Source organism: Numenius arquata, chromosome 20 (genome assembly GCF_964106895.1).
Source record: "Numenius arquata chromosome 20, bNumArq3.hap1.1, whole genome shotgun sequence".
NCBI lineage: Eukaryota > Metazoa > Chordata > Aves > Charadriiformes > Scolopacidae > Numenius > Numenius arquata.
The window spans coordinates 772,819-787,857 of NC_133595.1; the positions used below are offsets into that span (position 1 = coordinate 772,819).

A 15,039-nucleotide genomic window follows, 5' to 3' on the forward strand; every position below is an offset into this window, starting at 1 on the left:
GGGGCGGGGCATGGCGATCGGTGCCCGGTTGGGGGGCGGGGCCTCGGCGGGGTGGGGCGCGCGCGGCCCCGGGGCTCGGCCATGGCGCTGCCCGCGCTGCTGCCGCTGCTGCTGCTGGCGGCCACGGCACCGGGACTGGTACCGGGAACGGGAATGGGAACGGGACCGGGGCCGGGACCGGCCGACCCCCCGCTGCCGGCCCAGCCCCCGGACGCTCTGTTCGCCGCCGGCGCCGAGGCTTACGCGCGGGGCGACTGGCCCGCCGTGGTGCTGCAGATGGAGCGGGCGTTGCGGGCCCGGGCGGCCGTGCGCTCCCGGTTGGTGCGGTGCCGCCTGCGCTGCGCCAACGCCACGGCGGGACCGGCGGAGGGAACCGAGTCCCAGACCGAACCGGTGCTCCGAGACCTGCTCTTCTTCCGGGGGCTGCTCCGCCGTGCCGCCTGCCTGCGGGGCTGCGGGCCCGCCGCGCCCTCCCGGTACCGGCTGGGCGACGAGCTGGACCGCGAGTTCAGCAAGCGCAGCCCCTACAACTACCTGCAGGTCGCCTATTTCAAGGTGCGGGACCGGCGGCGGGACCGGCGGGGGGAAGGGGGGAGTCCGAGAGCGGCGGGACCGGCAGCGACCCCGGGAAGGGGCAGGGGATGTCCCGGTGCGGGGGGGATGCGGGACGCCCGGAGGGATCCTGGGACCGGGCTGTGGGATGGGACCGAGAGAACCGGGCGGGGACGATCCCGGAGCGGGGGGGGGGGGGGGGGGGAAGGAGGGGGGGCGCTCCCGGGACCCGGGAGGGGTCCGGCTGCCCGCCCCGGCGGGGTGGGGGGTGCCGGACGGCAGCCCCGGGCCCTGCCCGTCCCTCCCCTGCCCCCCCCGGCAGTGCCACGTCGGAGCCGGCCGGGGCCGCCCCCGTCACCGCCCTCCATCCCGGCGGCGGGACCCCCCAGCCGTCTGATGTTCCGGGGTCCCCGGGGGGGGGTGTCTGCGCCATGGGGCGGCCACCATCTCACCCCGTCCGTCCCGTCCCATCCCGTCCCGTCCCGTCCCACTCAGATGAACCGGCCGGCGCAGGCGGCAGCGGCCGCACACACCTTCTTCGTTGCCAACCCCGGGCACCAGGAGATGAGGCAGAACCTGGAGTACTACCAAGCCATGGCGGGCGTCCGCGAGGACGACTTCACCGACCTGGAGGCCAAACCCCACCTGGTGAGACACCCACCCCCCCGGCTTTGGACAACCCCTCCCAAAACGCCCCTCCGCTGCTGGACCTGGGGAGGTGACACCGTGGCTGTTGGCTCGGCAAGCTCGTGAGATGCCACCTTGGTGCTGGAGGTCCATCCCCATCCCGTGGGGACAAGGCACCCCGGATGCTCGATTATAGGGACCCTCTCGTTATTTCTCATCCCTTCGCAGAGCGAGTTCCGGCTCGGTGTCCGGTTTTACTCGGAGGAGCAGCCGGCTGCCGCCATCCTCCACCTGGAGAAGGCGCTGGAGGAGTATTTTGTGGCGGACGCCGAGTGCCGCGCGCTCTGCGAGGGACCCTACGACTACGAGGGCTACAACTACCTGGAGTACAACGCAGACCTTTTCCAGGCCATCACAGGTGGGAGCCACGTGTGCTGCATCCTGTCTCAAGAGCTGGGGACAATCCTGGGGGGTGGTGGTTCCCAAAGAGGTCCCCAAAGACTTGGGGGGTGGTGGGTCCCCAAAGAGGGCAAACCCCATCCTAGGTTTTGCTAGAAGTGTGGCTAGTAAGTGGCAGGAGGTGTTTGCCCATGCTCAGCACTGGGGGTGATGCCCAGGAATCCCCCAAATTCCAGAGGGATGTGGAGAAACAGGAGAGGGACCAGCAGAGGGGCACCAGGACACAAGGGTGGGAGAATATGGGTGGCCACTCTGTCTCTAGAGAGTGGCACAGCCCCACCACCAATCACGCAGGGGTGGGCGACCACCATCCTTGAGGATCTCCGCCACTGAAAAGCTGTCAATAGCCCTGCTGCGAGCAGGAGGTTGCAGTGGAGACCCCTCAGGGTCCTCTCCATCACCCCTTGGATGACCAGGTGCGGTGACACGGGGTTTTTCTCCCCCAGATCACTACATGCAGGTGCTGAGCTGCAAGCAGGGCTGCGTTACGGAGCTGGCCTCGCAGCCTGGCCGGGACAAGCCCTTGGAGGATTTCCTGCCCTCGCACTTCAACTACCTGCAGTTTGCCTACTACAACAGTAAGTAGCTCAATGCCCTGTCCTCCGTTGGCCATCAACGCTGGACATCGTCCTCTTCACGGGTAGAAATCATAGACTCACAGAACGGTTTGGGTCAGGAAGGGACCTTCAAAAATCAGCTAGTCCAACCCACGATGCAGGGACATCTTGCACAAGGTCAGGTTGCTCAAAGCCCTGCTCAACTTGACCTTGAACGCTTCCAAGGATGGGGCATCCACAACTTCTTTAGGCAACCTGTTCCAGTATCTCATCATAAAAAATTTCCTCCTATGGACAACCTAAACCTACCCTCTTTCAGTTTAAAACCACTGCCTCTTGTTCTGTCACTACAAGCCCTGGTAAAAGGTTGTCTCCATCCTTGTGATAAGCCCCTTTATGTACGGAAAGGCTACAAGAAGTTCTCCCTGGAGCCTTCTTGTCTCCAGGCTCAACAACCCCAATTCTCTCAGCCTTTCTTCATAGAGGTGTTCCAACCCTCTGACCATTTTTGTGGACTCCTCTGAACTCGCTCTAAGAGGTCCATGTTCTTCTCGTGCTGTGAACCTCAGAGCTGGCCACAGTGCCCCATGTGGGATCCTACGAGAGCGGAGTAGAGGAGGAGAATCGCCTCTCTCAACCTGCTGGCCACACTTCTTGCAATTCAGCCCAGGATAGTCTTGGCTTTCTGGGCCGTGAGCACACATTGCTGGCTCGTGTCCAATTTTTCATCCACCAGTATCTCCAAGTCCTTCTCCACAGGGCTGCTCTAAACCCACCCATTCCCCCGTCTTTACTGATACTGGTGGAGGAACTTCCACTTGACCATCTTCATGAGGTCCCGCTCCTCCAACCTGAGATGTGGCACAGCAGAGCTGGGTCTTGCTGTGCCTGGTTGCAAGAGCCCTCCATGTCACTTTAGATGCTCAGTTCCCGGGCAGCTTCACTGTCCAAGTGAAATAACAGCCTAGAGAAGCATTTTTTTTCTCCGGCCAGTTGTCCACCTCCTGCTCCAAACCACAACCTCCCTCTCCAGAGCAGTTAGTTATAACCCGGGCAAATATACCCCATTTTATTTTATATTTATTCACCTCCTTAGAAAAATCTAAACTGTTTCTGTGCAAATTTCTCCAAAAGGAGGGAAGGAAAGAAAAAAAAAATGAAGTCCAAGAGGACTGAAGGGCTGGAATCCTGTAGATGAAGGTGGGTCAGCGTGCTTTGGTGGCTGAAAATTGTAGGTTTGCCTGGAAATGGTTGGGTGTTGCTGTCTGCAAATAGGCTTCAAGATGTTTTCCAAGCGAGAAAACTGCCCAAGTCACGACCCTGATTTCTGGTGAGATGATTCCTGGAGGCAGGAGAGCGCCTTGGACTCTAAATTTTGCCTTTGTGGCGGGAGCAATCTTTGCTCCAGGGTATCTGCCCTTCTTGGGAGACCCTTTGGAGAACAGCGAGGACTTTCTCCCTTGTTTCTCCTCCGTATCGGTGTTTGCTCTGTCTCTGCTCTTGGATGTGCTGTTACCAGCCCCGGGTCTCTTTGCAGATGGGAATTATGAAAAAGCCATTGAATGCGCCAAAACCTATTTGCTCTTCTTCCCAAACGACGAGGTGATGAACCAGAATTTGGCCTATTACACTGCCGTCCTGGGGGAGAACCTGGCAGGACCCATCCAACCACGAGAGGTGAGCAACTGGCTGGGATGAGCCATGGCAGGGACGTCTTCTCCCCTCCTTGGGGACCTTTGCAGAGGTTTTGGGGTCTGCTCTGGATGGATCTGCTCTGGTCTAGCTACCCTTCGGTGGCAAGGTGGAGAGGAATGGATGGATACAAGACCAAACAAGCTGGAAATCAGCTGAGAGACTGAAAAACATCTCTGGCCCAGTGAAGGCTTGGTGGCTTGCACAAATGGACCAGCTCTTGTAGGTGAGGTCTGCAAGAGGCAGATGGACAGACTTCTTAGGAGGATCTGAGCCCACAACTGAAGTGAAATTGCTTTAAAAGGAGAGAATTTGGATTCAAACTAGCTGGATCTGGATGCTCAAGTGGTGCCTGGGAGGCAGGGATGGGGGTGTCTACCCCATATCAGCTGGAGCAGGGAAGGGAGTCTGCTTTGAAAGAGCTTCCTGCAGGAGGGACACGCGTGTGCCTCAGTCTCCCCTGTCCTCTCCCCAGGGCTCGAACACGCAGGACAGGGAAGTTCATGCAGGATGGGGAAAGCCGCTTGCTTCCCGGCTGCCAGAGGGACTGGGAAACCAGGGCTGTGGGTCTGGAGCAAGGACCGCAGGAGCGATGTAAACCCTGCACCCTCCTGCCCTCGCTCGGGGTCTTTCCAGAGGCCTCGTGCTGTGTCCTCACCCCGTCCCTCTGCCCCACAGGAGATCCAGGCGTACCGCCAGCGAAGCCTGATGGAGAAGGAGCTGCTCTTCTTCAGCTATGACGTCTTTGGCATCCCCTTCGTGGACCCAGTGAGTGGTGCTGGACCAGGCTGGACACAGTGGCCAGATGGAAAAGGGATGAGGGATCTGCATCCCGGCCAGATCCTCGTCCCGCTCCTGATGCTGTTGTTCTTCTGGCTGCAGGACACATGGACACCCGAAGAGGTGATACCAAAGAGACTGCGAGAGAAACAAAAGTGAGTGCTCTCCCAAGCTGATGGCCAAGCCTACCCAACGGTGGGACCAATGGGACATACCCATCTTCCTCCATGGGGTTTGGGCCAAAGGCCATGGCCATGGAGGTGCTACCCGGGAGGGGTTTTGGTGTTGAGGCTGGAAGAGGCTGCTGGAGGGCAGAACTTTGCTCCCCAGTGGCCCTTGGGGTGATGGGGATGGGTAGGTCACCCCGAACACTCGGGGTGAGGGCTATGTTGAGACAACTCTCCAGCCTTGGGCTTTGTCACTGGCCCCTGGAGACAACTTCTCCTGCCCTTGTCCTGGTGCCCCTCGTTCCTGATGCGGGGACAGTGGGGTGGTGGAGCTGATGGCTGCCATGTGCCCAGGGTGGAGAGGGAGACAGCGGCACGCATCTCAGAGGAGATCGGCAACCTCATGAAGGAGATTGAGACGCTGGTGGAGGAGAAGGCCAAGGAGTCTGCCGATATGAGCAAGTTCATCCGAGAAGGTGCGGAGGGCCGGGAAGGGAGGTGGGATGGGGACCTCCGTGTCCCCACTGCCAGCTCATGGTCCCTCCACATAAGTGGTGGCAGGAGCAGTGGCAGGACCACAGCTTCCCCCCAGGGTTGTACCCCAGGGTTGGTGGCACCCATCCCTGTGTTCTCCTAAGCTTGTTTGTGCCACAGGTGGCCCCTTGGTGTACGAAGGAGCCAGTGTCACCATGAACTCCAAGGCGCTGAACGGCTCCCAGCGTGTCGTGGTGGATGGGGTCCTTTCCGCCGAGGAGTGCCGGGAGCTGCAGAGACTCACCAACGTGAGGAGGGGACGGGAGGAGAGGGCAGGGACAGGGCAGGTCCCGTCCTGCAGCCCGGAAGTCACACCAGTAACGCTGATTGGGTTTTGCAGGCAGCTGCCTCAGCCGGGGACGGCTATCGTGGGAAGACATCTCCTCACACCCCCAGCGAGACCTTCTACGGCGTGACTGTCCTCAAGGCTCTCAAGGTTGGGCTGGCTGCGGGGAGGGGGAGAAACAGGCTGTGGAGACCAGGGATGAGGGGGTTGAAGGCAGGCAGCTGCTCGTGCTTGTCCAACCTGCCTAGGGCTGAGCCCGTGTCCTGTCCATCCCCCACAGCTGGGCCAGGAGGGCAAGGTGCCCCTACAGAGCGCCTACCTCTACTACAACGTGACAGAGAAGGTGCGGCACATGATGGAGTCCTACTTCCGCCTGGAGGTCCCACTCCACTTCTCCTACTCCCACCTGGTGTGCCGCACTGCCATCGATGGTGAGCATGGCCTCAGAGGAGCACAGCCCGAGGAGAACCAAGTCTCCTTCAGCCCCTTGTCCTGTCTGGGTCCTCTCCAACAGCTGGCGTGGTTTGGTCTTGGACCTTTCCTTGGAGACCTCCTTGATGCTCCCTAACCTGCTCCTTTTCCCAAAAGGAAGGTGTGGGGAGCTTGTCCCTAAGCCCGGTTTGGGCAGATGAGCAGCTCTGTTGGTTGCCCCCAGTGGGGCAGGTGGCTTCATGCCGGCCCAGATCTCAGCACCCGGAGGCATTTGGGATTGGGTGCTGGGAGAGGCTGTGTCTGGAGGGCCATGGAGATGCTACGGGACAAGTCATTGGAGGCTTGTGCCACCCAAGTGGCCTCTCGTGGTCCACGGTCCAGCAAGTGGAAGGGCTTTAGGCTACAGTTGACTTTCTTGTCACCTCCAAGTGCATGGTGCCTGGGGACAGACCCCAGTCTTGCATGGACAAAGGGGTCCTGACGTGCCAGGTCTTGTTCCGCCCTAGAGAAGCAAGAAGGCCGGAGTGACAACAGCCATGAGGTGCACGTGGACAACTGCATCCTCAATGCGGAGGCTCTGGTGTGCGTGAAGGAACCTCCAGCCTACACCTTCCGGGATTACAGGTACCGGTGGTGTCTGTCAGGCAGAGGTTCCCCACCTGAGGGCACCACGGCTTGGTGGTGCCTGGGTTGGGAGGAGCAGGGTGGGAGGACAATCCAGGCTGGGCTCTCCTGCTGGCTCTTGCCATGGTGTTAGGGGAGCTCCCAGTTGCTGGAACTGTGGCCTGGGGTGATGGCTGTCACCTCCACTTGTCCCCTGCTTCCTTTAGTGCCATCCTCTACCTCAACGGAGACTTTGAAGGAGGAGCTTTCTACTTCACTGAGCTGGATGCCAAGACCGAGACCGTGAGTAGCTCAGCTCCTTGAGGATCCATGTGCAGCACCAAACCCAGGTTCTGCCTGGCCCCATCCCCTGTGCCACCGTGAGGGATGAGCTTAGGGTTTGGGGGTACCAACTCACCCCCTCGCCCACCGAGTGCGTCCTGAGCGGGGTCTCCCATCCATCGCAGGCAGAGGTCCAGCCGCAGTGTGGTCGTGCCGTGGGCTTCTCCTCAGGCTCGGAGAACCCCCACGGGGTGAAAGCTGTGACCAAGGGCCAGCGCTGCGCCATCGCCCTCTGGTTCACCCTGGACCCTCGACACAGCGAGCGGGTGAGCTCCCTCCCCTGCAGCGGGTGGGTGTTTTGGGGGGGGGCAATGGCCATGCTTATCGCCGTGGGTCTGCCCCACAGGAGCGTGTGCAGGCGGATGATCTGGTGAGGATGCTTTTTGGCACGGAGGAGGGGGATTTGCTGCGGGAGACGGAGCCGGAGGAGGAACCACCAGCCACCGTCGTGGTGGGGAAGGACGAGCTGTGATGTCCCACGGGGACTGGGACGTCCCTGCCGGGACCAGTGACCACCAGCATTGTGGCTTCAGCCGTGGGGCTGCTGGATGGGACCCCCCTCTGCCCCCCACCGATGTGGGATGGGGAACTGGGGGATGCCCTGTGCGGCACCCGGCACCCCCCCTGCGGAGCTGACCGGGGGGGGTGTCACAGAGACTCTGGGGGGGGTGACATGGGGGACAAGGGAGGGATGCTGTGTTGGGGGTGAGGACCCCGTGCCACCGTAGCAGACACGTGCCTTTCCGCTCGGCTGAACTTGCGGCTATTTAAGTGCCTTCTGCAGAAAACGGGTGAATAAAGGTGGGTTTTTTCTAAGCTGTTTCTTGCTGAGCGGGGGGCTGGAGCCTCCCACCTCCCCCCCCGTGGCTTTTGTCTGTTGTTGGGAGACATCTGACCCCAGGAAGGCATTTTTTGGGGACCAGGGGGATTTTGGGGGGGAGGGAGGTCCCATGGGCACTGGAGGGTTTTTGGCAGGGGTGGTGCAACTCCCGCCTCAGCTCCGGAGCATCCCCTGGACCCCGCTCCCGCGGCGTGGGAAGGGACCACGATTTCGGGAGGAGGGAACCGTCCTTGAACAAGAAGGACATTGAGCACCGTGGCGGACCCGAACAGGGCATCGAATTGTTCCTGCGGGTGTCCGGCCCCCACCATTTCCATAACCATCTGGGGAATGTGAGTAAATAAATCCTGCCCCGTGCCGCCGCCGGAGCCGGGCACCCCCATAATATTTGGAGAGGGCGTAGGGCAGGTCCCGATCAGCATCGGGGTGGGAGAGGGGGCGTCCCGGGGGATGGTTTCTCCAGGAGGAATGGATGGTCCCACTGGTGGTTGCCCACCATCCCGGCCTCCGACCCCGGCTGGCCGAGCGCGTGAGCAGACTGCTGATGAGGCCGGGGCGGTTAACGATTGCCAGGTCCCGGGGCTGCCACTTTCTTGGTGTCACCGGGGCGGTGGCACGCGTCCCCTCCCACGCACACCCCGTGTCCCCCTCCTGCGGGGGGGACGCCACCGTCAATGGCGGTTCTTGTTGGTGCCGTGGTGGTGTCCCTGGATTGCCCCACGGGGAGGCGGGGGTCAGGCCTGGCGATGTGGGGGCCATGACCCCCTTCCCTGCGCCCACACCGAATTCCTGGAGCCACCCCCGGGGCCTATGTGGCTGGAGGGGGGGGGGGTGTCCTGGCCCCCTGCAGGGGTGCAAGGGGTCATGGATGGGGTGGGGGCTCACCTCCCCCAGTCCCGCCTCCCTTGGGGACCCCGATTTTCCCCATCTCCCTCCACTGTCACTTGGGGGGGTCCCCATCTCCCCCAAGACCCAAATACCCCTCATGCCCCAAATCTCCCCCCACCAAGACCCAAATCTCTCCCCGTCAGACCCAAACTCCCCTCCTTCCTCCGCTGACCCAAGTCTCTCCCTCAGATCCTAAATCTATCCCCAAGACCCAAATCTCCCCTCCAGGTCCCAAGTGTTCCCCCCCCCCCCCCCCCCAGGAACCAAATATCCCTCCCCAGGCCCCAAATCTCCACCGCCCTCCAACATCTCCCCTAAGGCCTCGGGTCTCCCCCCACCTTGGACCCAGCTCTCCTCCCCAGGACCCAACATCCCCCCAGATCCCAAATCCCCTTACTCCAGGATCCCAATTTACCCCCACCCCCACCGCCCCCAGCACCCAAATCTTCCCCCCAAAGGTCTAAATCTCCCACTCAGGACCCAAATCTCTCCCAGCATTCAAATCTTCCCCCCCCCAGGACCCAAAATTCCCTCCCCCCACCATGCCCCAAACCAACCCCTCCCAGGACCCAAATCTCCCACCCTCAGGACCCCAATCCACCTCCCTCCTGCCCCCCAATCTCCCCCTCCCCCCAGTCCCTCAATCTCCCACTCAGGCCCCCAATTCCCCTCCTGGCCCCAAATCCTCCCATAACCCAGGACCCCACATCCCCTTCCGGACCCCTCCACATCCCGTACAGCCCCCACTTCCCTCAGGCCCTCCTTGCCCCCTCCCGACCCCCAATCTCCCACTCAGGACCCAAATCCCACCCCCAGCCCCCAAATCTCCCCCTCTTGGCCTCAAATCTCCCCCCCTCAGGACCCCAATCTTCCTTCCCCCAGCCCCAAATCCCTCAACCTCTCTGGCCCCAAATCTCCTTCCCCTGCCCGCAAATCTCCCCCCCAGCCCCAAATCTCCCACTCAGGACCCAAATCCTGCCCCCCGACCCCCAAATCTCCCTCCTGCACCCCCAGATCTCCCCCCCTCGGTCCCCAGTCTCCCACTCAGGACCCCAATCTTCCTCCCCCCAGCCCCAAATCCCTTGCCTCCTTGGGCCCTAAATCTCCCCACTCGGGACCCAAATCCCCCCCCCACAGCCCCCAAATCTCCCACTCAGGACCCCAATCCCAACCCCCAAATCCTCCCGCACCCCCCTCCAGACCCCCTCACAGCCCCCAAATCTCCCACTCAGGACCCCAATCTTCCTCCCCCCAGCCCCAAATCCCTCGCCCCCTCTGGCCCCAAATCTGCCACTCGGGACCCAAATCCCGTCTCCGACCCCCAAACCTCCTTCCCCCGCCCCCAAATCTTCCCCCCGTCCCCAAATCTCCCACTCAGGACCCCAGTCTCAGCCCCCAAATCCTCCCGCACCCCCCTCCAGACCCCTCCTCATCCCCCCCTCCAGCGGTTTTTTCCCTCCTTCCACACCCCCCCCAGGGGCGTGCCCGGTGGGGGCGTGGTCGCGGGGCGTGGTCGCGGGGCGTGGCCAACCGGGGCGTGGCGGGAGGGGCGTGTCCCGCGGGGCGTGCGGGCTCGGCGCGGCGATGGGCGGCGGGGCGCGGGAGCTGGCCGGGTACCTGGCGGCGCTGGGCGGGTGGGTGGCGGCGCTGGCGGCCGCCGTGCTGCCGCAGTGGAGGCAGAGCTCCTACGCCGGGGACGCCATCATCACCGCCGTGGGGCTTCACGAGGGGCTGTGGATGAGCTGCGCCGCCCAGAGCACCGGGCAGGTCCAGTGCCGCCTCCACGACTCGCTCCTCTCCCTCGACGGTGGGTACCGGGGGCGGTGGGGGGTGGGGGTGTGTGTGTGTGTGGGTGTGGGTGTGTGTGTGTGTGTGTGTGAGTCCGGCTTCCTTCCGTGGGATACAGCCCCCTCCCCGTGGGTCTGAGCTGCCCTTGCCCCCCCTGCAGGTCCGAGCCCCTCTGTGGGTTTAACTCTCCCCATATGGGTCTGAGCTCCCCCCGTATGGATCTGAGCCCCTCCATGGGTTTGAGACCCCCCCCCCCCCCATATGGGTCTGACCCCCCGCCCCCCCCGTATGGATCTGAGCCGCTCTGTGGGTTTGACCCCCTCCCCCCGATATCGGTCTGACCCCCCATATGGATCTGAGCCGCTCTGTGGGTTTGACCCCCTCCCCCCGCTATGGGTCTGACCCCCCCCCATACGGAGCTGAGCCCCTCCATGGGTTTGACCGCCCCCGTATGGATCTCAGCCCCGCCCCCCGTGGGTTTGAGCCCCCCCCATATGGGTCTGACCCCCCCCAATATGGCTCTGAGCCCCTCTGTGGGTTTAATCCCCCCCCCCAATGGAGCTGAGCCCCTCCGTGGGTTTGATTGCCCCCAATATGGAGCTGAGCCCCTCTGTCAGTTTGATCCCTCCTATATGGAGCTGACCCCCCCCCCCCAATGTGAGTCTGAGCCTCTCTGTGGGTTTAACTCCCCCAATATGGATCTGAGCCCCTCTATGGGTTTGACACCCCCCCCCCATAGGTCTGAGCCCCCCATATGGATCTGAGACACCCTCCCCCAGCCATGGGTCTGAGCCCCTCTATTGTGCCTGAGCCCCCCTCAAAAGGCTCTGAGCCCTCTTTGCCCCCCCCCCACTGATCTAAACCACTGTGTGAGTCTAAGCCTCCCCCCCCCGCCCCCCAGTCTGGCCCCCTCTGGTCCCCACGGGCTTGAGCCCCTTTGTGAGTCTGAGACCCCCCCCGGCCCCCGTGGGTTTTGTCTCCCGGGTGGGCATCGTGTGTGGGGACCAGCAGTGCCCCATGGGGACGTGGCAACCCACGGGGCTGTACGTCACCCCCGTGGCACCTGAGGGCTGCAGAGCCACTGCGAGCAAGGTGTTTCCCAGCCTGAGAAGTCACGGCGAGGATGAGTGTGGCAGGGAGGAAGGTCGGGGAGGGCATCGGGAGCCGTGCCCGGAGTTGAGCTGAGGTCACCCCACCAGCCGTGTGGGGAAGGGGTGACACGGGGCCACGCGGCAAGGACAGGGTTAAGGACAGGTTCATCCCCAGCGTGGGCCGGGGTGACCTTGCTTTCCCGGAGACCGGCTCTGGCCGAAAGCACACGTTGGCGAGCGGCTTCTCTTCCCCCGCCCCGCAGTTCACATCCAGACCTCCCGGGCTCTCATGGTGATTTCTCTTCTCCTGGGCTTTTTCGGCATCATTGTGAGCGTGGTGGGCATGAAATGCACCAAAGTCGGTGAAGAAGACCCCGTGACCAAGAGCCGCATCGCTGTTGCCGGTGGTGTCCTCTTCATCCTCTGCGGTAAGTCAGCCCCAGCCCTCACACCTCTCTGATGTAGAAGACCTCAAACACCTTTTAAAAGCTGTTTGATGGAAGAAAGGGTGAGGAGCTGGTGTGGTGATGGGCTGGGTGTTGCTGATGTTCAACGGTTGATGTCTAGTTGAAGATGTCCCTGTTCATGGCAGGGGTTTGGACTAGGTGACCTTTGAAGGTCCTCTCCAACCGAAACCCTTCTATGGTCCTATGTCCAGGTCTGTGCACGTTGGCCGCCGTGTCCCTGTACGCAACGCAGGTCACCTACGAGTTCTTCAGAGAGAGCACCGTCCCCATCAACGCCAGGTAAGCTCCCGGCTCGGGGGATGCTCTTTATCCAAATCCCAGCTTGTCCCTGTGCTTCCCATGGGACCTTCCCTGGCCGGTTTCGGCAACGCGTGGGGTGGTAGGCAGATGGGACGTCCCACACGGGATGGGACCCGTGCCACCCCACAGCTGCCACGTTGCAGATCTCCCCAACGCTAAAGCTTTGGTCGGTACCACCGATGACTTTGCGCTGGGACAGAGTGAGAGCTCTCGGGGAGTCTCGGCCCGGGGAAGATGAGTAGCTGGATGTGGCCGAGGTGAAAGACGGGGCTTCCCAAAGAGGAGAAGAACCAACATCTGCCACGACGTCGCCCGTAGCCCCGTCGGGCCACCAGCCTCCTTGTGCCCACGGCGTCCTCCCCTCAGCGTGCACCTCTGCCCCTTCTGCCCCCCCTCCCTGATGCTCCCCTCTGTCTGTCACCGCAGGTATGAATTCGGCTCGGCTCTCTTCATCGGCTGGGGGGCCGCCAGCCTCACCGTGCTGGGGGGGTCCCTCCTGTGCTGCTCCTGCCCCCCCAAGGAGCGACGAGGACAGCAGTACTACCGGCAGTCGCAGCCTTCCACGGCTCGGGAGTACGTCTGACCCCTACCCCTGCCCTCCCACCGCCCAGCGCCCCCCCTCCCACCCAAAACCAGTCAAGACCCCGACGCTCCCACCCCGCCTGGTCCCTGGATGCCCCGTGAGACCTTTCTCCTCATCATCTTCCAGGTTTTTGCACCGTTTTCAGCACTATTCTTTAAAGTAGGGGGTTTGGGGGTCATGGCTCCCGTATCCGTCACTGCCAGGCTCCCCCCAGCCCCTCCCCGGGGTGGCCGGGACCGTGGGTGGCCGGACCATCACGCGGATGCTGCGGAGCGAGGGGGTGCCGCGGGGGTGTGCTGCACAGAGGTGCTTTGTGCTGTGACACCCCCCCCCAGCCCCTCCCCGCCTCTGCATCCCGCATCCCGGTGCTCGGCAGCGGGCGAGGAGCCGAACCGGAGCCCCGTTTCCCCGGGATGAAGCTGGGAGAGCCAGGGAAACCTCCAGCAGAGCCAGGGCTGGAGCATCCCTGAGCCCCGCTTTTACCAGAGGGATGCTTTCGGGGTGCAAGCATCCCCCCCCCCCCCACCTCGTTGCTACCCAAAATGCAACACTTATTATTTTTTAATTATTATTAAGTCTCGATCTGAGCCCAGTGGCCGGGGCTCCAGCTGAGCTGTGCCAGCTAAAAATCTGCCCCGGCCTTATTTCTCTCCAGGCACAAGTATGTGGCCTTGTTAAGCTGGAGAATAAATGGCGTTGGGCAAAATTAAACCAGGCAAAAAGGGGGTTTTGAACACAAAGCCCGGGTTTGTTTTTATTTCTGGTGCCCGGCCCCAGCTATTTCGGGCAGCAGATGGACGGAGCCGTGAATTTTGATGCCTCCCCGCTGTGTCCAAATCCCTCTTTCCCCTCCCCCCCCCCCCCCCCCAACAGGATCCCCTGGAGCGGGCGCTGAAGTCTTCAAACGCCGACGTGATAATTGCCCCGACGTGCTAATTGCCCCCACCGCCGTGTACCTCCTCTCCGCCGCTACTAACCGCTCTGCAACCGCCGCCATCGCTCCGATTTCACCCGTAAATCCCCCCAAAATCACCCCCGTACCTCCATCCGTCCTTCTGTATTGCATGCGCTATGTGCTAACCTGTGGGAAACGACCCAAAGAGCTTGATTATATATATTTTTTTTTATTATTATTTTAAATTTTTGTTAATTAGCTGAAGTAGCTGATTTTTTTAAATTTTATTTCGCTCTGCTGTATTTCGCTTTACTCTATTTTATTCCATTTTGCTCTATTTTATTCCATTTCACTCTATCATCTTATTCCATTTCACTCTATCTCATTTCATTTTCCTCTATTTTTTTCATTTTCGTCCATTTTTTTCACTTCCCTCTATTTTATTTGATTCCCACGCGCTGCTTTGGGCGCTGGGCCGTGCTGGAGGGGGAGCGATGCCATTTTTGCCCTGGGGGGGTGGGGGTTGGGGGGGTGGGTGTTGATTTCTCTCTCTCACGCAGGACTAACAGCTTCTTTCTCTTTTAAATCGCAGCCCCCCTGTAAAAATGTCTTCTTCACCCGTCAGGGGAGATCAGTGCTTATAGTCTGTCTTCACCCAGCAGGTGCTTGGTTGGCTGAACCCCAACTTCTGGGGTTCCCCCTCCAAAAATACACACCCAAAGCTACGGCAGTGAGGATTGAAAAGGAAAGTCGTGCTTTAAAAAACAAACAAACAAAAAAAAAAAAACCAAAAAAAACACACAAAAAAAAAAAGCAATCAAAAAAGGTGTTTTTATATCAAGAGCACAGCGTTGTGTAGAAGAATGGGGTTTTTTTATTCTTTTAATGTAAAATTGCATTAACTTTTCGATGGGGTGCCTGGCCGTGGGAATGGGGTGGGTTGGGATTTTTCAATGCATTTTTTTTTTTTTTGCCGAGTGTTTGTACTAAAAATTGTGACTCAGTGGTATTAAAATAGTTCCCGTCATGGGCATCTTTCTCAAATCGTTCTCTTTGTTCTCCCCCCCTCCACCACCCCCCAAGTTCCAAATCCGGGCCGGTGTCCTGCGAGGGCCTTGCTGCCTCAGAGCATCGTCTGCGGCGTGGTCCAGGCAG

At 61.0% G+C, this 15,039-nt stretch overlaps 2 protein-coding genes across 2 annotated transcripts; both read left to right on the top strand.

Moving 5' to 3' along the window:
- The first annotated feature begins 81 nt into the window (after positions 1-81).
- Positions 82-7,845, top strand: P3H1 (prolyl 3-hydroxylase 1). Its single transcript, XM_074161691.1, has 15 exons — positions 82-555; positions 1,048-1,200; positions 1,408-1,597; positions 2,085-2,216; positions 3,733-3,872; positions 4,566-4,655; positions 4,770-4,822; positions 5,189-5,310; positions 5,489-5,616; positions 5,709-5,804; positions 5,935-6,085; positions 6,593-6,710; positions 6,917-6,992; positions 7,157-7,297; positions 7,378-7,845. The coding sequence occupies exons 1-15, from the start codon at positions 82-84 to the stop codon at positions 7,501-7,503; spliced, it is 2,190 nt and encodes a 729-aa protein (XP_074017792.1). The 3' UTR covers positions 7,504-7,845.
- Positions 7,846-10,344: 2,499 nt separating this feature from the next.
- CLDN19 (claudin 19) lies at positions 10,345-14,528 on the top strand. Its single transcript, XM_074161709.1, has 5 exons — positions 10,345-10,567; positions 11,903-12,067; positions 12,298-12,385; positions 12,833-12,979; positions 14,477-14,528. Exons 1-5 carry the CDS (start codon positions 10,345-10,347, stop codon positions 14,526-14,528), a joined length of 675 nt encoding a protein of 224 aa, XP_074017810.1.
- The last annotated feature ends 511 nt before the right edge of the window (positions 14,529-15,039 follow it).